This window comes from Heliangelus exortis, chromosome 6 (genome assembly GCF_036169615.1).
Source record: "Heliangelus exortis chromosome 6, bHelExo1.hap1, whole genome shotgun sequence".
In the NCBI taxonomy this organism is placed as follows: domain Eukaryota; kingdom Metazoa; phylum Chordata; class Aves; order Apodiformes; family Trochilidae; genus Heliangelus; species Heliangelus exortis.
In genome coordinates this window covers 36,640,884-36,662,003 of record NC_092427.1, presented here as the reverse complement: position 1 = coordinate 36,662,003, position 21,120 = coordinate 36,640,884, and the positions used below count along the sequence as shown (strand labels likewise).

The following is a 21,120-nucleotide window of genomic DNA, read 5'->3' as shown; positions in this document are numbered from 1 at the left end:
CTCTCAGTTGATTTTGTCCCCTTGTGCTGAAGAACTAAAATAAATTGCTTGGGCATAAAGCTTTAAAATGTCATTTTTGGTGTCTACTGATTTTGGTTTATTTTATCCTTCACTGACTTGTTTCCTGGGCTAGACAATGAGTCACAAGCTGTCTCATTCTATTAATAGCTTGTTAATTTTTAATTTAGAAATCTACTTTGGTAAATGTACTGGATTTAGTAAATCATTAGGAGCACTCTGCCTCTCCACACATCTACTTATGTGTTTCATTTTAGTTTCATCAGTTCAGTTGTTGACTACATTAAAAACTGTGTGGATTAACAAACAGATTGCTAATAAAATCCTCTGCTTATTGGGGGGTGGCAGGTTTTATTTTAAATAAAACATGGTTCTGGGTGACTGCTCCTGGTAGTGGGAGTTGTGAATAGCTTTTCTGTCACTTCACTTTTGAAATCTTAGAACCTAATGGTGTGTAGTGAACATAAGTAATTGGCAATGAGATCAATAATCTGAACTCTGACAATATTTTTTAGTCTTTTTGCATAAATATTTTGAAAGGGATTTTAGATATTCACATGGTTAATGCTAGTACAGTACAAACATCTCTTGGGTACCAGTCAGAGAAGCTGTTAGGGATGGAGGAGAAGTGAGGAGAGCTTTATATAGCAATGCAGTTGCTAATATGTTTGGGGGTTTGAAACCCTTTCCTTGGTGTGTGGTACACTGAAAGGTGTTTCAAGGGTGGTTAAGATGATGTGGACACATTCTAATAAGGAATCTTGAAGCAAGTGGAGGAGGAAGAGCCAGAAACCCATGGAAATGTTCCTTAAAATAACAGTAATTTCTCTGGGTTTCATATTTATTTAAGAGTATGACATTGAGACCAGAGATTTAATCCTGGGACTCTCCTTACTTCAAAAATTTCATTCAGATTGCTTCTCACCAAGTTCTGCCTCTTCACCTCTCTGTTTTGCTTCCCTTCCTGCTCCCTGGTGTAGATCTTAACCTGCCTCATAGGAATTTAAATTTTCTTAGAGAAAACAACATAATCTATTATTTTTACTTGGGATTAATGCTAGATGTAAAATAGCTCTCATATTTCCAGTATCCTCCCTGCTTCTATTTCCACCTTCCACAAAAATAGTGGCATGTTATAAAGTTGTGTTGACTAACTGGCAATTGCAATGCTTTTAAAAAAACCCAACCAAACCACTTTTTGACACCCTCTACATCATGCTGTAGTCTCCAGGGACTTTAGAGGCTATTATATCATTCATTCTTAATTAAATTGTTTCAGTAGCCTGTCACTAGCAGAAGGTACTGCCCTGGTGTCTTAAGAAGAATTTCCAGTAGTCTTGGCTGATTAAAGAAAAAAGGAAGGGTGAAAGGAGGGAAACAGTGAAAAAAAACCCACCATACATTTATTTAGTGTGTTCATGGCTGGCTAGGGGTTAAATGTGGTATGCACAACTCAATTTGTGAGTCTTTTTGAGCTTTTCTGAGTGTGATGTTAGAGCCTGAAACCCAGGAGCCTTTCCTGAAGAGTGAAATGAAAGACTTGCAGGTACTGGTTAGCACTGAAAGGCAGGAGACATGATCTGCAATGGGAACAATTTGATTTTATGACCCACTAGAAAGTTCCCTGATGGATCCCTGGCAGTGTTTCCTGATCTTGTAATTACTGTGCCTCTCCTTCTGCAAAAATGGTCTGTCCAGTGGCTCAGTGTGCTACCAACAAACACATTTTAACAGCTTCTGCTTCTGCTTTGGTGTAATCTGTGCTTCTGTGCACCTGCTGCTCAGAGCTGAACACCAGGAGATGAGCACCAGCTTCTCCTCCAGTCCATGTGGGAAGGTGATGAGGACAATTCCTGACTGAGCACATCTCCTCCTGACCTGTGCTGGCATCCAAAACAGCCTCGGGCTGCTCCTGGATGTAGTTCAGGACTTGAGAGCTTGGTTACATCACTGAAATTCAGAGCAAAGAAAGCAGAATTTTCCCATTTGCCTTTTGGGGTTATGCCTTCCTTTGGTTTTGAAACTGCTTGTCCTTACTTGTGCCAAATCTCTGTCCTTTCTCCTTGTAAAGGAAGGATTTGGCAGTTTGGTTTGAAGGTTGGAATGTTATCCTAGGGTTTTCCTCTTTCATGGGAAGGATTAGTTTGTATATATTAACTGCTAGGCTCCCAGCTCCTTTTTACTGCTGTTTGCTTCAGGAAGTGTAGCTCTAAGGTAAGGCATTAATGAAGATGCACAGAGCCACATTTGTGCAGCCAGTCCACTGCAGCTCACATTGGTTTTGTTAACCCAGCCCTTTTGGTGCTTATTTTCTAAAAAAATGCTACTTTTATCTCTCTCTTAGGTTGAATGCAATTATAAAGCAATATTTTGCTTTATAAGTGAGCTTGAGAAGAGTGTGTTTCATAACTGAAGCTCTGTTTTTCTTCCAGACAAGACATCCCATCTGATGGGATGGCAGTAATAGTGGTGTACCTGCTCTTCTCTGTTCTCTGACCCAGAAGAGATGGATTTAAAGTAATTACACTTGTGTTGGTGACTTCAAAAATAGTCTGCTTTGTTTCCTACAGTCAGTACTAATGAAAACCTCTGAATTTCCAGTGAATTTCTTCTGCTGAGCACAAATGGGTGACCCACCATTCTAACACTTGGATTCAGCTTCAGCTTCTTTCTGTGTTCTTCCAGCATTATTTTAAAAAGTATTCTTCTAGTGTTTCCTTGCTTTGTCTAGTAACTGGTTTGGGTTTGGTTTTTTTGTTTTGGTTTGGTTTTGGTGGTGGTTTTTTGTTTTGTTTTGTTTTGTTTTGTTTTGTTTTTTTTTGCTGTTCCAGGATCCTTCCCAAGAGTTTGATGTTGGCAGCTGTAGGATTTGTTTGTATTTTAATCTGGGGTTTGTGTGTACATTATAGCATGGGGAGGGTTGTTAGGGAAGTATGACAACATCTTCCTCTTGATTTGGGCTGCTGCTGCTGTTTAGGAAACAGAACTTCATCTTGCTGCTCAGGGACCTGATAGAGGGGGGCTTGCCTAAACCTGCTGCTTATTACTGCAATTAAATCATAGGGAAAAAATATTTAGTGGTAATAATTAGTAATTTGGCTATAATCATAAAGCAACATTGTTTATTAGAGTAAAAAAAAAATCAAAGCAGTCTCAAACTAGACAGAAAACTTCCAGCTAACCAGCAGTGTTGACAGGATGCTTCATTCCTCTGTTTTAAAATAATGATATTGTCATTTAGGCCAACTCTGAAGTCCAGTCAGTATGCAGGTGTTTGTTTCTAGTGATTTCTCTTTAGTTCTGCTTAGTAATAACCTACCACAGAGGTTGGCTGTGTCAGTTTGGCAGGAGTGGAGCCCTGACACACAGGCAGTGGCATTATCTAACCAGAAAGCTGCATTGCATCTTGCTTTTTGGGAAGGTCACCCTGGGAAGTGAACTTCCAAATGCAGGGAAAATGCAGGGACATTTCCAGTCACAGAAAAAACCCAACCAACTAGAGTAAGGTTTCCCCCATCCTTTCCTGCCCTTTTTTCCTTTTATTTCATTGGGGTTTATCAGGTTGTATACATATAGCTATTTCAGTACTTTTGGTTCTTTCAAGGTTAAACCAAAGGATGGATTTCATGCTATTTTTTTGATAGCAAGAGGCAGGAGCTGTGCACAGGCTACACTGAATTATAATAGCTGCTCCCTCTCCTACCACACAGTCCAAGTGTGAGCTGGGCATCTGGCTACCAGCTTTTAAAAAAAAAAATATTTACTTATTTTGATGGGGAGGGGGCTACTCATTCTCCAAATTCCCCATTCATGCTTTCAAATAAATGAACAAATAAAATTTATTAACACATAGTGGAAACCTCTTAGCTGAATCTGACTTTATCATCCTCTGGGGCCAGGCTCTGCCTCTGAGATCTGTGAAATGGGACCTTATTTTCACAAGTGATTCTGGCTGTACCTCCTCATGTTCATTTTTATGATGTGAGAAGATAGAAAATAGTGGGATATTTTTCACAGAGGCTGAGCGATACAACTATTATTTTGTTCAGCTCTTCTCAGTGACTGGTGGGAGCCAGACCAGGGAAGCTGGGAGTGCCACATCAAATCTTAAAACTTTCCCTATATGTGTATCAAAGTGGTGAATGCTTCTGTTCCATGCTGTCCTGCCCTGCTGGTACACAGAAATCAGATATTGAGAGACAGCATGTTCTGCATGAGGATAAAAACCAGAACTAGGTGTTTATAATGTTAATACTGAACCCAAATCCTGGATCCTCAATGATCAGGGGAGGGATGTTTGTTTGAAGCCCAAAAAGCACCTGTGAACAGTAAGCATACCAAAATAACAGAAGATGTCAGTGTTGGATTTTTTTTTTTCCTGGTTCTTTGTCTTTCTACAGCTGTGGTGAGACTGATTGTTTTTGAAACAGCTGAAAAAAATCTGTGTGTTTGATCATTGGAACTATAATGTGTCGTAGGAAAAACAAACAAGTTTTGAGGGGGAGGGAACAATGTGCTTGGGTCATAATATTGTTAGGTTCCAGTAAGTCATGTGAGTTTTATTCTGGTGTTGTAGTTGTGTCTGTGGAAAGCTCAAATTCCAAATTGTCTTAGCAAAGAGTGACAGTAAACTGTAAATCACTGTCAAGTTAGCACACCTTCTGTACTGTGCACCAGAAAAAAAATTAAAATAATGATATAGGTGATATAAACATTCTTGTTTTGATAAGCTGTGATTTAGAACTGTGTATTTATCCATAAAAACCTGAAAGTTGCTCTGCTGTAACACAGGCTTTGTAAAATTAGGAGTACATCTAATGACTAAATTGCTTTTTTTTTCTTTTTTTAATACAGTGAGAAGTAGAGAAATTTCAAAATCAAACCAGGGTTATTTAAAAAAACAGATTTTTGAGTAGTTTGAGCTGATAGTAGGATGCAGCGTGTTATGATTTCTTTTGTTTTTGTTTCCTTTGTCACACAGCTTTGGCAACTGCCACCTCGATATGCAGGGCTTTGATTTAAATACATCAAGGATGTTTTAGGAACATGAGTACACTAAACAAAATGTCTTAAAAAAAAATAATAACACCTCCCCCCCCCCAACATAAATAAGTCTAGGAAATTTAGGCCTCCAGATGAGATTGTCTTAACTTCTGTTTATATTTTTGGTGGTGTGTGTGCTAGGGTTTCTTGGCTGTATTTATAAACACTGATTTCAATCTTCTTCCTTTTCCTGGTGCTGTAGCACCTACGCCCTGGGGTGGATTTATATAGAATTGTCCTGGGTTCCAGAATGAACTCACCCTCAGCCAGAATTAACCCAGTCTTTATTATTTTATTTTTTTTTTCATTTAGATCTGTAACATGACTTGGTGTTAGAAATAAATGTTAAAATCCCAACAAAATTTGGATTTGTTGCATTTGGCTCAAGTTTAGATTTCTCTCAGTGGTGGAATGATGAAGCAATGAGGAGAATATGTGTATTAAAAAAAATAATCATAGAATGTTTTGGATTGGAAGGGACCTTAAAGCTCATTTAGTTCCAACCCCCCTGCACGGGCAGGGACACCCCCAGAGTTTGCTGCAGATTCCTTACACCTTATGGCAGAGGGTGGAGATCTTCAGACTCCTTTTTGCCCAGATCCCAGGTTGTTTCTTTTTGTTGTTTTGTTTTGTGCAATGATGAATTAAGGCCAATGAGAACAGTGTAAAAATGCACAATTAGAGACCTTTCAGCAGTGCCCTGGTTCTTTGCAGGGTGAAGATGAATGGAAATTGTAGAGCCTGGAGAAATCCTGTGATCCATGTCTCTATTTTTAGCTCGACTTATTAAAACCTCATACATATTTAATAGTAAAAGTATTAATTCATAGTAGGCCTCATCTTTATATAGCCCACTTTGTATTACTTGACTTTTTGTTAATTGTTCATTTAGATTCTGAAGGATTTCTGCTTCATTTACTGCAGAAAACCAGAAAGGCTGCAATTGCAGCAATAATCCTGCAAGAAAAAGAATTAGAGTGTGTGATCACCGAGCTAAATAATGAATTGTAATGTGTACTCCCAAGGCAGGGAAGCATTGGGTGGTGATGGCTTTGCTGTCTCTGAGTCCCTGGTGCTCTGTGTTCCAACTCCATTTTCTCAGAGGATGCACTCCAGACCCAAACAAAGTGTGTTGGGTTCCCCTGGCAGGGGATGGTGGTGTGGGGGGGTTATTGCAGGAGTGTCATGGGTATTGTGGAGTTCCTTAGTGCTCTTAGCTGGTTTTCCTCTTAAGTGTGATTATGGATTGCAAACTGTAAATCAGAAAATTGTTAAACATGGAAAGCTTTTTCTCTCCCATTTCCCTTTTCCCTTCTAGTTCTGACTTGGAAATCTCCAGTGTGTCTCTGTGCTCTGAGCCTGCTCCCTGGAGCAGACTGTAATTTTTTGCACCCCTGACAGCTTCAGCCCTTGCCCTGCAGCTCTCTGGTCTGGTGTTCAGCAGACAGGGACTGGGTATGGAGAGCAGCATCTCAATGTCTCCCACTGATGGTTTTCCTACACCATAAAAAAATGCAGGTATCCTCTGTAACCTTTTGATATAAATTAATTCATCTGACTCTCACAGTTGCTAGAAGAGCATTTGTTCAGAGGAGAGTAACTAGATCCCAGTCCAACTTCTTTATACTTAAATGATGAAATACACTGCTTTTTTTAATTATCCAGCTAACATGCTTGCTAAAAATTATTTAAGAAGTGTTTTCAAAACAAAAAATAGTAAAGCAGTTGGTGCAAAAGGACTCTGAGCTAAAATATATTCCTGGGGAAAAACTGAAGCAGGATGTAAAATTACAATTTGTATTTCTTTAAGACAAATGACTTTTCCAAGACTTGGAAATGCTGGCATGTTGTTGTTTTCTGGTTTATCCAAGACTTCTGTCAGAGCTGGTTTGTTTAAAAGCCAAAGGGTGTAGAGGATTGAAAGTGATGTCTCCTGTAAGCACAGAGGGGCAGCATCATCAACACCTTGCTGTGCAGCAACTTGTGCTTATTGAAACTCAAGATCAGCACCTGTGTATAATACAGACAGACAGCACAGGCAGAATGCAAGCAAATAGCTGTTTGGTTTGTTTTTTTCTTATTCTGGGCTCTTTTCTGCAAATTATAAGGAAGCATTTTAACAGAGTGTAGAGCTGGGTAAGCTTTCCTAGGGCTTCCCATCACTGGAGTTTCTGCAAAGATGACATTTATAGTTTTTTAATTATTTACAGTATTTGTGACTTAATATAATGAACATCCCCAGCACTACATTTTAGCAGTGTGGTGGGTTGTTTGGTAATGTTCTGCTCAAAAAAAAAAAACACAAAAAAAAAAAAAGAAAGAAAAGAAAAGAGCAGAGGGCTTAATTTTTACCCTTTAGCTGTAAGTTCTTACGTGTTTTGAAGGGTTATGAAGACAGGGACTTAAAGAAAAGCTGATTAAAAGAAATTGCAATGAATCTAGGAATAGTGTTATGCAAATTCCAATAGTACTGAAACGTTTTTGGTAGTGGCACCTCCTTCTTCACAGGCAGCAAGCACAGAGCATTTGCTTTGAGCTGACGTGACTGATTTCTGCTGCTCCCCCTGCTAGATGCAGGGACTTTGTTGTTAGCTGATTGCTCAGTGTATTATCGGGCAAAAATCTCAGTTAAGTGGCAGGCAGATAGAAATGATCTGATGTTTTATTTCAGCCAGAGTCTCCCCACTTTGGGGAAATGAAGTCTGTCTTGGGGGGACAAACACTGGGAAAGTGTTCCTGATTGAAGCACCAGAAAGGTTAAAGAGACAGGAGGGTGGAAATCAATGAATGCTGGACAGTTAAATTTACTCCAGCAAAATGTCAGCTTTTAAAAGGAATTGCTTCCTGTTTTCCTGACCTAGTCTGATTATATCTATAGTTTATTTATAAGAGTTAGGTACACAATCCTTTGGGTTGGTTTTGTTTTTGACTTTGTTCTTTAGAAAGACCAACTGAGTCTTTTTCAGACATCTTTCACCTCCTCTCTCCCATAACTTTTCCTAGGCTAGGACTTTTTAAAAATGGGGAATCAGGGAAATTACTTATCTTTACAGACTGGTGGGCACTCTGGGTTTTTTTCATTCTACTTTCAGTCTGCTAACATGTTTCACGTGTGGAATTCTTGAATTCGAAGTCAGCAAATGTATGTTTTACCCAAAGAAATGTCATTTTTTGGAGTTGATGATATCCCCTTTGTGACAAAAATGAATAAATGATGTGGTGAGCTGAAGTGGGGAGCTGCTTTGAGAGGGACTGAGCATTCCTGTGTTTCCTGATAACGTGGGGATCTCGCAGTGTGAGAGATGAACCTGTCCTGGGGGGGTGTGATACCATTTCAGTGAGCAAAATCAATCTGACCTGGTAGAAAAGTGAGCTTGTCCAGGCTTGATAATGGGAATAATGGTATTGGATTTGGACTTGGGTGGAAAAATGAATGTTCATTCATATTCATTGTATATTCCAGGTTTTTCCAGCCATATAAAATAGATTTCCATTTTAAAATTGAATAAAGATGTATTTTTGTAATTGCTTATTGAATAGTATATATAATAGCTTTTAATAACTGCCAAATGAAGACTTAAATCAGGCTCTGTTGAGTATTGCTAAAATGCAGCTGTCATTTTGATGTGTGACACTCACTGAGTAGTGTCTGCACTGGTACAGGTTGCAGAGAATTGGAATGAAACTGCAGAGCTAAAAGTGAATAGTAAATAACTGTACTCCTTCCTCTGTCAAGTGCATTATTATATAAAGAGATTTTTGAATTGTGGCTTTGTTGGCCTGGCAGTTTTCCTTTCTTTTTTCAAAGGAACACACATTTTCTTTGCTCTTTATCCATTTTTTTTTTGGCACTATACTCTTTCATCTGGTTACACATTTATTTATGTTCCTGGACAGAGAAATGCTAAATTGTGCTTTTCTGTAAAAATTCTGTATTTTGGTCTTTACTGTTCCTTGTTGTGAAAACCCTTGGGAGAAAACATCTAATTGGGGAACTCTGGGCTGGTGCTGCTGCTGTGCTGGAAGTCCTAAGGACAGGAGGGTCAAAAGATTTAAATGGGCTGCCCCTTTTTCTTGTCATAAATCTGTTTGTGCAGGTTTTCACATCTGTCAGGATGAGCATATAGTGTTGTTTATTCACAGAATTGTTAAATTCACATTTTCTCATCCTGTGACAAAATAGCTTCTCACAGAGGTGAGCTGCTTTCTGCTGTAGACACAGGAAAAGGGGCTGGATCTTGGCTGGATTGTGTGACCTGACATCCAGAGGCTAAACTGAGGGCAACTGCATCAGTACTTCAAGGGAAATTCTTCAGGACAAGCAATTGACAGCAGCTAGCAGCAGATACATCAGTGTCAGGAGCACTGAAGATCAAACCTCTGGCAGTGGGGGTTCTGGATTTACAGTTTTTTCTTGAGCACTATCATATAGTGACTTACCCAAGGCCATGGTTTTGTGATGCTCTGGGTTTAATGGCTTCATGTGTCTATAATCCCAGCCTCTGCCTTGCCTGGCAGCTCAGCTCTGTGAGGGGTGGTGTTACACAGGTATTGCTGAAATTAATGAACTTGGTTGGAGTTCTCCTTGGTTGTCCCTCCAGGAGGAGGTTGAGGGCTCTTATGGAAGAGCATCACCTCTTGGCTATGAAATCACACCAAAATTTTCAGTCAAGAGTTGTTTCTTCGTATGAAGAGTCTAGAGGCTAAGAGTGTATCTGGTACATTTCACTTAAATTTATGTGCAGTTCTTATATTCCACCTTTCCAGTGGGAGACAGGTGGGTTTTAGGGTACAAAACATCCTCTTGTGTATCTGCAGAGCAATCCTAAGATACATCTACAGGCCAGCCAGATCCTGCAGCCACAGCAGAAAGGATTGTAGAAACTCTCCATCATCTCTTCAGTGCAAATTCAGGCAGGTTATCCAGGCTCTCCATGCTGAACACTCTCATTCACCTGGCTCAGTTAGCTTGAAATGTTTTAGGGCTTGCTTGCTCCCTCCTGGCTGTGGGGTTGGCAGTCTACAGGGGATATTTTTCCCCACTGACAAGGCAGAGTAAACACTCTGAAGGTGGTATAACTCCAGGCATCCCAATCTGTACCTCTGTGTGTGGAATTGCTGCCTGATGTAAAGGAATTGCAGTTGGTGGGGTGGGAGATGAAAGCCTTACTCAAGCAGCTAAGGTAATGTGATAATATGATTGTTTCCAGTGAGGTACAGCACTGTATAGGACTGACTTTACAAATGAACTGTAAAAAAATGCATTGAAAAGGTCTAAAATAGGTGTTCTGTTACACCCTGCATTAACTGAGCTCTTCTCTGGCCAAATAATGTGCTGCATAGACTGTTTCAAGAAGATGTATATTATGCTGAACTATCTGCTTTTTCCTTTAGGGAAGATTTTCAGCTGGTTTAAATTATATGGTGGTTTTGTAATCTGAGCTGATGTTTAGCATCTGAGCTGAGTCACCAGATTTGAGTCCAAAGAAGAGTAGGGTATGGTATGCATGGGCACTTTCTCTCTTTTTCCTGTATTCCCTCCCTCTCCTGTATGGCAACGTCCTTGTGAAAATACCACATGGTCATTTGCAGCTTTACCTCAAACACAGTCTGAACCCAATTTCCAGCAGGAACTGCTGGTGCTGGTTGTCATTTCCCAGCAGTGAGTTGAGATGATGAGTTAGCAGACTGTAGGCAGGGTGTTCTCAGCACAGTTCACATTTGTTGCTGCTTTACTTGTGGTTTGGGCATGGCTCAGAGAAGGGCAGCAAAGGAAAAGGGCATCTAGACAAAATTCTGGCCTCTGATTACTCTGAATTCCTCCAGAGATCAAGAGATGGAGTGATTTTGGTGCTCTGAATGGCTCTGTGGAGGAAGCACTGAGGAGGCAGCTACCTGGCACAGCCACTTGCCTGGCACAGGGCACATAATTTAATCTGGCACTCCTGTGGAGATGGTTTAAGTGGGTTGTATTTTAGCTGAAGGATGCCACCAGTTTTCTGGCTGATGCTGATGCTCAGAACTGTGCAGTGATGAAGCATAATGGTTGTTGTATCTTTGAAATACTGAACTTTGTGATCTACTGGGAAAATATTAAATTTCCATTACATCACACACATTGATTAATTCATATGCTACATCATCCTGATGACTTAGAGTACAGCCGTGGTCATGTAATTAAAGAGGCCTTATTACCCTCTACTTGGTGGGCAGGGGAGAAAACCTGAGATGCCAAATAGCAGATTTTTTTTTTTTTTCCTTGGCTCTTGAATTTTGTGACAGCTTTTCCATTAATCTTTGTCTGTGTGACTGAATAGGAAGCATCCAAACCTGTTAGTTTAACTCAAATCCAATGACATTTTGGCAAATGGAGAAAAATCCTAATAATCAGTCAGTGAAATACCTTCTGAGAGAAATTCCTGTGTGTGAATTGCAGGAAACTCAATGAGTAGAAATTCTTGGAAATACTCCAGAAGGAATAACGAGAAAGGAACATCTGGGCAGAAAGATGAAGAGCTTTGATCTTCATTCTCTCTGTATAGAAAAGGATGCTTCATGTCAGCTTTATCTCTTTTCTTTATTTATTTAACAGACCAAATCTATGTCTCCAAATAGCTGTTAGAGATTTCAAGAGCTTTTGAGTTCTTCTCTCTGTCTTGGTCAAAATCAGTGACTGATTATCTGGCTGAGTGAATCTGACTGGGAAGGTCTCCTCTTGCCCTGCTGGAAGAAGGACACAGAAGCTTGAAAGCTCTGCAACTACTGAGAGTGGATGGGAGAAAACTTGAGCTGCCAAATAGCTGATTTTTTTCTTCTTAGCTCTTGAATACTGTGAGGTGGCTGAAGGGGGAAACCACAGTTCTACAGTTCCCTGAAAGGAGGTTGGAGCCAGGTGGGTGTTGGACTCATCTCCCAAGTAACAAGCAGTAGGATAAGAGGAAATGGCCTCAAGCTGTGCCAGGGGAGGTTTAAATTGGGTATCAGGAGAAATTGCTTTGCTGGAAGGGTTGTCAAGCACTGGCACAGGCTGTCCAGAGAAATGATGGAGTCACCATGCCAGGGGGGATTTAAAACATGGTGCTGAGGGACACAGCTCAGTGGTGGACATGGCAGCATTAGGTTGAACTTCATCTTCAGGGTCTTTTCCAACATAAATGCTCCTGTGAATGGAAGCAAAATTTGGAGGCAGTTGTGCTGGATGTTTTCTTCTTGCCCAGTGACAAAGTGTAACAGAGCTCTCCCTGCTGAGCCTGGGGTGGTGGCCTTGCTGCTCTGGTGGGTGCCAGGCCCTCAGAGCAATGTGTTAATGTTCCCTTCCCCAGCAGCACCCTCAGCCAGCTGCTCACAGCCCAGAGCTTGTCTGGGGGCTGAGCTGTTGTGCTCAGGGCCAGGCTCTGGAGTCTGTGGACAGAAACTGCTGTGGGAAGAGGATGCCAGAGAGACCCTGGAGCCACATAAGAGCTCACAGCACAAACAAGAAATGAATCACTTACAAGTAAGATAAACAGAGCAGCCTGTGAACTCTAGTTGGGTGGGATTTTTTTTTGTTTGTTTTGGTTATTCCTGTGATGGAATTCCCAGACTTTGATTCAGAGATTTATTTTTTTTTTAAACTATTGAATGTTTGACTGCTTATTGGGAAGGGTTTGATGGTTCTTTTCACTCTCCTCGAGTAAAGAAGGTTGGACAAGGGGATTTTTTCCTATATGTCCTTTGTGTATGAAGTGGAACTTTTTCTCAGTTCTGGTCTTTCCATGGTTAGTAATCGAGGAATATATTTAGGTAGAAAGAATCCTGAACTTGTACCACTTAAAGATTAAGAGGAAATAATTCTCTAAGCTTCCAGTCAAGTACTGAAGAAAACACTGTGGTACAAATAAGCAGCTTTGGCACATGTTTCATTTTTCAGCTAAAATACTTTGCTGAAGTCAGCACCTGCTGCTTTTTCACATGCCTGTATTTTCCCTGTGCTTTTGATTCCATCTCCACATTTCAGGTTCCCTTCACGAGGCAATATTCCTTGCCAGCTTGAGCTGATACTTTGTGAAATCACTGCTTTGATCCCCTTCATGGCCAGAAGAGCCAAACCTTCCTGGCAGGGAAGGTGTCCAGAGATGACTGGGGGGTTTGTCTTGACAGCATAGTCTGGATACAGGTGGTGTTTCAGTGGTGCTTAGCAGGAATTGATGGTGGGAAGATAATTCTTTATAATAATAACAATGATTATTATTATTTTCAGTCTGTGATAGGAAGTACATGCTCGAGTATTGTTAGTTCTGTTATTAATGACAGACATTGGGAGTTGTTAACCAAATGTCAGATAAGCAATTCTGTTTGTAGGCAGGGAAGCACTGGGTAAGGTTTTCATCCCACCTTCAGGCTGAAATTTCAGACTCAAAGAATTAAAGTGGTGGCTTTTTTCCCCTTCCATCACTCCTCATTGTTTGGGTTTCATGGCAATCAAATCACCTTTTTCCCTTCTGGAATGTGAGAGTCCTCTTTCTCTCTTTACAAATCTCCTTAGTTAACCTCCCAGCTTACTGTGGGATGCTGCAGAGCAGAATCCTGCCTGACACCAGGGCTACTTTACAACCTATTTCATTGAATTTAGAAAATATTTTAGCAGCTTACAAGCCCTGAATTTTTGGAGTTATTTTTCCCACAATGGGAGCTCGTGTGCCTGTGCGTTTAATGTGTGCATTGCAAACTGATGTCAGTTGCTTCAAGTTATGTCACTGCTTAAATCATGACTGCAAGACACTTGGATTTGTGAGCAGGATCAGAGAAGTTATCCAGGTGTTAGATTTGTGGTTGACTTTCAGAAACTGTAGTGGTGTTTGTGATTCTCCAGAGTGGTAGCAGTCAGGACTTAAGAAAATGGCCTTTTGCAAAGGAATGAATATTTTTCTCAGGCTGTTCTCATCTCTCAAGCTGTGGGCTGCTCCCAGCTCATGTAAGCCAGTTCTCATGCATCCTTAAACATGGATGAGTTTGTCCATCTGCCACATGTAAATTTTCAATATGTTCCAACAAATGCCACTGCTGCCCCAGGTACAGTGGATGGCTCTGCAGATGAAGGACATTTTTTCATCCCTCCTATGAAAACTTTGCCTTTGACTTGTAACTGACATTTGCTTTGCAGTCATTTCACTGCCATAAAAGCCACTGTATACAGCAGTTAAAAATAAGATAAGTCTCTAATTGGGGTAAATAAAATGTTTTCTGTATGCAGCCCAAACATTGCTGGTGTCAGGGAAGTCTTGTGTACTTCGGGAAGTAAGTGTGGGAAATTTATAGATTTGGGAAGTAATCTCCATGTCTCTTCCACATATGTGGAATTATTGAACTTAGTTTTGTTTCTTTTTTGCAATGTTTGATGCTGAACCAAGCACAAAGTGTGAAGAATTGCAACTTAACTGAATTGCAACATTCAGCATGCAACATTCAGGATGAACTGAACTTTATTTTTCCACTTTGTTATTTCTTAATATTTCAATTTGAGGAAAGCAGAAAAATAGCAGAAGAATTTGTGATAGATTGGAAGAGTGCATACACTAAAATGGGTTTTGTATGTATAAAGCTGAAAAAGAGCTTTTCTTCAGTATGCATCCCTCACAGAAGTTACATTTTGTGTCTTAAAAACCCCAAATCATTGTTACCTTGACCACTTTGTTACCTTCCTTGTTGGAAATGACCGCATCTGAGTGAAAGTTCCTCATGTGCTGCTGTGAGCCCTTTGGTGGAAAATTTGTTGGTTGTCTCTTGACTCTCGAGGCTGCTGTCAGAGCCCAGCTGGCTGTGCTGCTGTGGCTGTTCCTGCTGGATAGATGGGCTTGGTTGATTTGCTTACTGCTGCTTTCTGGCTTAGAAATGCTGTTTCATAGTGTGTGCTTAACTGAATTTTGGTGTGTGTGAGTCATGCTTTGTTTTTTGCTGTACAGACACCAAGGTGGCTGCAGTGGGAGAGCAATGAAATCAGAGATTTTTACTCAGTTCGTGTCGGGCTTCGGAGGGAACATTTTGCTCTTTTCCCTCTCAGTTTAACAGTCGAATTTATAACTTGCTCTCTAACTTTAACATTTCCCTGGTTTCCTTTCTCATGCCAGATCTTCAAACAACAACTTTTTTACGTGAAGTGAGAGCAGTGGAGAGGAGATGGCCAGCTCAGCCCGAGAACATCTGCTTTTCGTGCGGCGTCGCAACCCCCAGCTGAGGTACACGCTGAGCCCAGAGAACCTCCAGACTTTGGCATCTCAGGGCACCATGCCTGAGAACATGAACTTGCAGCGTGCCAACAGTGACACTGATTTAGTCACCTCGGATAGCAGGTCCAGTTTGACAGCCAGCATGTATGAATACACCTTGGGGCAATCTCAGAACCTCATCATTTTCTGGGATATTAAGGAGGAAGTGGATCCAACGGACTGGATCGGACTTTATCACATAGGTAAGTCAGAAGAACAGTGTTACAATATCTCAGGGTGTTTCTTGCTCTTTGCCACTTGATACTTCCTTTTCTGTGTGTGTTCTGGCAGGCTACATAATGAATCTGAAGGTAAAGTTGAGGTAAAACTGCAGAGCATTACCTTGAATTTCTATTTCCTTTTCTTAGTGCAGTGAACTGTATGAAAACATGATTCTAATTAGTGTAGATCTGGTTCCACAGTGACCTGCTGGCAGATGAAATACATTCTTCTTAAAAATTAATGGAAAATGCTTTCTTCTTAACAAACTTGCTTTTGGTTTCCTGTTTCAGCTTTGCTGGTGGCTGCTTTACAGGCTGGAGAATTGGGGGTGCCCTGTTCATTGTGTAACTTGTCATGTTTACTGCCTGATGTTTACACAGTTCTTTGGACCAGTCAACTCTAACATTTGGGAAAAGTTGTTTTGTGCAACTATGTGATTTTGTCAAATTGCAGCTGTGTCAGTTCTGAAGGAGTGAGAATGAAATCATCTTCTCTGTGCTTTTTTTATGTGATGTTCAGGGTATTTCAGAGAAGGGAGTTGGGAAGAGCTTTGGGCTGGCATGGAAGGGCCTGTGGGCAGAGTGTGCATGAGCAAATGAAGTGGCTGAGGAGGAGTGGATCAGTAGGTCAAAGCAGCTGGTGCTAAGATCCAGGAGCTTATTTATGTTGGGATTTTCCATGGTGTAGTGTTCAATCAGGTCCTTAGATCCAACCATCCCTGCTGCCTGTGTGATTTGGAGCTCTGCAGAGGACAGTGTTTCTGTCCCAGTAGGAACTGGAGCATAGCTGGTGGGTAGCTGTAGTGGCACTTGGGGTTTAGTTCTCTTCTCAAGGAATCCAGTTCACATGCACTAAAATTACTCTCTGAATGTAACTGGTGCTCAATATAAGTGGGTCTGGTTGGTTGATTCATTTCAAAATCATGCTGCTTCTCTGAACCTAATTACTTGTGTAGAATGTGGGGCTGTCACCTGAACCTGCCAAAAGCAGCTGTAGCAGAAACTGGTGGAAACAGATCTGATGACTGGAATTGGGTCCATGCTGGGACTAAGCTTAGTGTAATGAAATCAGGCTCAGCAGGGTTTTGGAGACATTTTCTGGGCCAGTTTTTTCTAAGGTGTTCTGTCTCTGCATCACTTAATCAGAAAATCCTACCATTGTTTGGGTTGGAAAAGACCTTTTAGGTCATCAAGTCCAACTGTTAACCCCAGCATGTGTTGTGCTGTGTAGATGCTGTTTCCAGTTCTCACTGTGGTTTTTTGTCTGATATTTTTTTCCAACTTTACTGCATCTCCACAGTCTGGGCAGTTTTGCCTTGTGCTGTTCCAGTGCTTACCTGCTTATAAAAGCTTTACTGGAGTTGCTGCACGAGCCACATTCTCTCCTGGAATGAACTGTGGGTGTGTGCTAACATTTAAGCCACCTAAATGAAGTGTCTCCATAATAAACAGAAACAAATCTTCCCAACAGCATTAGCAACTGAAGTGTGATCCTTGCTGTGAAATGCACAGACTGCTAAATGGAGCTTAAACATTCTAATTTAAATTTTTAAATATTTAAATTTAAATACATTGAGAGCTTCATCTCAATAAAAGCTTGACACCTCTTCCCCTTGCTTTTTTCTTTTCTTGGTTTACAGCACTTCAGGATTGGTGTTCAAGATGCTCAAGTGCAGCATCTTTCTGTGAAACTCTCAGTAATTCTTGTTGTGGGCTGTAAATTATTTTTATCCAACTTTCATGGTTAAAAATATTTCTAATTTCAGTCTGTTGAGCCCTGAAAGTACCAAAGAGTGTTATCACAGGGCAAGAATCCTGTTAAGGAGCAGCCAAATTTAAGCCTTGGGCCTAAGCCCCCCATCATGCCACTGTGTAATGCCAGAGTGTTTGAGAATGTTGGGTTCTTGGTTTTTTGCTAAATAACAAAGGTCCAGGAGCTCACTCACACTGAGCTTTTGTCTCTGCTTGCCCCTTAGAGCACTGGGGAGAGTTTTGTTACTGATTTAAAATACATCTAAGCAGAATCTTTGCTTTAAGACTTGGGGCTTCATCATTCTACATGATGGAATTGCCCATTTTCTGCAACAGAGAGGTAAGGATATATTCAGCCTGACAGGCATGCTGACCCATTGATTTAGGGTCTTTATATAAAGTCTTTCAAGTATCTAGCATCTTTTAAAAATAAAAAATGATAAAAATTGTTGGAGTGTGATCTAAAAAAAACTTCCATTTGCATAAATTTTACAGACACAGTAAGTTAAATCCCACAGGGCTTCATATGTGATTTTCAGTCCTTTGTAATAATTGCTGTGAAGTACCCCCAGTTCCCACTTTACTCCTTTGGAAGTTGAGGACACTCACTTCTTATTTACTCAAGAGAACAGAAGAAGGCAATTATTTTTGCTCCTATTTAAAAAAAACCCATTGCATAATGACAAGTACAGTCCTGTGGCTTTTTTTTTTTGATGTTGGTTGTACAATTAGCTGTTATGAAACTGAAACAGTGTTTTGGTGGGGGGAAAAAGCAGCTGTTAATTCTGCAAGTGAGGAGAAAGTGAAATTGTAGAACTGAGCAGCATTTTGAGCTCAGGCATTAATACAGGGAGATCTGGCAAAGGTCTGAAGCAATCCAGGTACATCTTCACTTCAAATTAACTTTGTAGAATACATCCATTGTAAAGGGAATTGAAAATGACACACTGGGAAGCAGCACTCATGCCTCCTCATTCATTGATTTATTCAATTAGCATCCTCTCATTAGTTTTCTGTCAGGAGGAAGCAGTTAGGTCTGTGCTTCTGAGCCTGGATTTTCTCTTTAAAGAAGATAAAAGCTTGAAGGGAAGAAAGACAGGATCATCTTATTCTGAAGGACTGATTATTTGCTTTTTAAGTGCAGGTGATATTTTTTTTCCACACTTCATTTCTTGCTTTGTTTTTTTTATTTTTCTTTTTATAAGAGGAAGGGAAATCATAAATGACCAAATACTTTGTAGAAAAGACTACATATTTTGTCAGACATTAGAATGTCCTCAGGATACCCCTCCTTTTGCTCTTTCATTTTTAAATCCAAGTACCTAGCTGTGAGAAATTCTCCATAACTCTACATTGGCATTGCTGAATTCACTCTCAGGTGTTTTAGAATTTTGTATTTTGAGGAGTGTGCCAGTTTGCTGGCTTTGGTATTGTTTGCATGTCTTCCTCTCTTCCATCACCATGCACAGCTAAGCTGGGCTCTGTTTTCTTCCTCAGGCACTGCTGTGTATGGGAGGGTCTTGTTCTTTTCCAGTGCCTTCCTAAGGTTTATCAGAAGAAAAGCAAATGTGAGGGACAAAGCTTATTCTGGAAAGGCAAACAGACTTTTTTTTTCTGACTATTTCTGGGTTTGTACTGTCTCTGAGCTCTTTGAAGTATCAGTGACATTTCTTCAACAGCCTTGTCCATAAAGGTTTTTTTTCAAGCAGCTTTCTAGCTCCAGAGGTGACATATGTGGAGAATGCAGATAAGATAACCACAGAGAAGTGCCCCAGTGGGACTGCAGGCAAAGGGGAAATGTTACAGATGAGTCTTGGCTCTTCTTTTATAACTCAGGCAGCATTACATGATAAGTGAGGTTTATCATTTTGAATTCAGCTTTAGGCTTGGCCTGGAATGGGCTCCTCATTTCTTCTTCAGGACCATTTCTGAGGACTGGAAGTGATGAGACCTGATGGAATTAGTACAGATACTGTACCTGTTCTTACTCTGAAGAGAATAGGTAAATTTTCAGTCTTTCTGTCCTAATGAGAAGTCAGGAAGAGGTCCATTTTCTCAATTTTTAATTTAAATTTTTTTTTTTAAACTAGGATTTAGACTGAAATTTTTTTCATCCTTTGAAGTGGTAGAAGGCTACAGGATTTAACTAACACATATTGCACCCTGTTAGACCCATGAACTTTTCCTCTCCAGTACTGACCCAACTTCTGCTCTATGCATCCATGTTTTCAAAATCTTGTTCAAGCACTATTATGGAATAATAGTGGAGTTTACAATTTTTTTCCTCTAAGAGGAATCTGAATCTTACTGTGGCAAGAGTGGTCAGGCCCTGGAGTTCTGTGGTGAGTGTCAGGCTGTGCAAAGGTGGAGTCAAACAAGAGAAATGGATGTTCAGTTTGAAGGGACTGTGAGACATCCCTCTTTCCTTGCTACTGTAGTCTCAGGGTACCAGGACTTCCTTGGAAGGTAAGAACATTTCCAGAGTGGCAAGTGGATTCTTCACTGCTCAGGGGATGCTGAGGGAAGTGGCATCTTGATGAGTTTTATGGCTCACCATGAAGTCTCAATACTGAAAGAAACTGAAAAGTGCAAAATAAAGAATAAAAAAATCAGGAGGGAGATGCAAACCCTATTTTTTGTTCAAATAGATTAACTCCCATGGCCAAATTGCCCAGGTTGGCCTATTTTTGTCCTAATTTATGGAGTCCTATTTATGTCCTAATTTACAGAGCCCTATTTATGAGATGCATGTCCTTATTCTTTAGCACATTTAAAATGCTGGCTATCAAAGGTCATAATATTTCTTTCCATCAGCTGCTTTTCACAGGCTTTCTGTTATACCTACAACATGGATCCACAATAGCATTAGAAAAATCAAAATAAAACTAACCAAAAAAAAAAAAACCCCAACAACTGATGCAAAGCTATGTAGGGCAATTTAGATAGGATCTGGCTTTATACTAAGCCTCCTAGGGTAATGGAGCTTGGAGCCTTTCCATTTTGGGTCAGACAAGATTAAAAGGAAAAAAAAGCTTTCACATAATCTGCCTTTAATACACTTAAAATAGTGGCTTACATTAGACAGAGTGATTATAAAATGTTAACATACTTTATTCCCAGAAGCTTGTGCTGGTTTCCACTAAGGGAAAACAAACAAAGGAATAACTTTATTATCTTCCAGAAAAGCCTGATCATTCACGTGGGGTTTTTTTTTCCTTCTTTTTTTAGCAATGTGAGTACTTTTCTGAGTAGTGCTCTTAATGCCTATTGATTAGTTTCACTAGGTATAGCAGCAATAATTTGTGATTACTCCTTGATGTGGCTGCTGCTAAAGCCTGCAAACTATGGGTTTATATTCCTGAGCAGAAGAGTCAGGCTTTACCCAGCTTGCTCCATAGTAAAGTATTTGCCTTTGGCTTCTAGGAGGCTGCTTTTGCCTTGCTTGTCATCAGCCATTGGGGATTTCTTTTTTATATCTATTTTTAAGACATTTGCAGAGCTGTTTTCCATCATCAAATCAACATGCCACACAGTATTTTCAAAATAATTTGGGGAAAAAACAGCTATTTCCAGGTCACTGAGGACTCTATTGAAAAAGTAATTGCATTAATTCTTCTATTGATCTGTTAAATGTAAGTAATAGATTGTGGATTGGTTATGAATTATGCTCAGTGTTAGGATTCCTCCTGTAAATTTTTAATGAAGTTCTTGGCTTCTTCATTTGCATGGATTTACCAATGACTGAAAGTATCTGAATTAATAGACAAGTGTTATAAGGTGAGTGTTTATTACAGCCTGTTAAGGATGTGACTGGTGTAGTTAAAACCATTGGCACTTAAAAA

At 40.2% G+C, this 21,120-nt stretch overlaps 1 protein-coding gene across 4 annotated transcripts in view; it reads left to right on the top strand.

Annotated features, from left to right (window-relative positions):
* HECW2 (HECT, C2 and WW domain containing E3 ubiquitin protein ligase 2) overlaps window positions 1–21,120 on the top strand; it is a 140,627-nt gene that overhangs the window by 39,001 nt on the left and 80,506 nt on the right. For all 4 annotated transcript variants that reach the window (XM_071747847.1, XM_071747849.1, XM_071747848.1 and 1 more), the window contains one exon: window positions 15,168–15,508. In XM_071747847.1, the coding sequence (XP_071603948.1) occupies window positions 15,217–15,508 (292 nt within the window). In that variant the 5' untranslated portion in view covers window positions 15,168–15,216. The remainder of the gene's footprint in view (window positions 1–15,167; window positions 15,509–21,120) is intronic.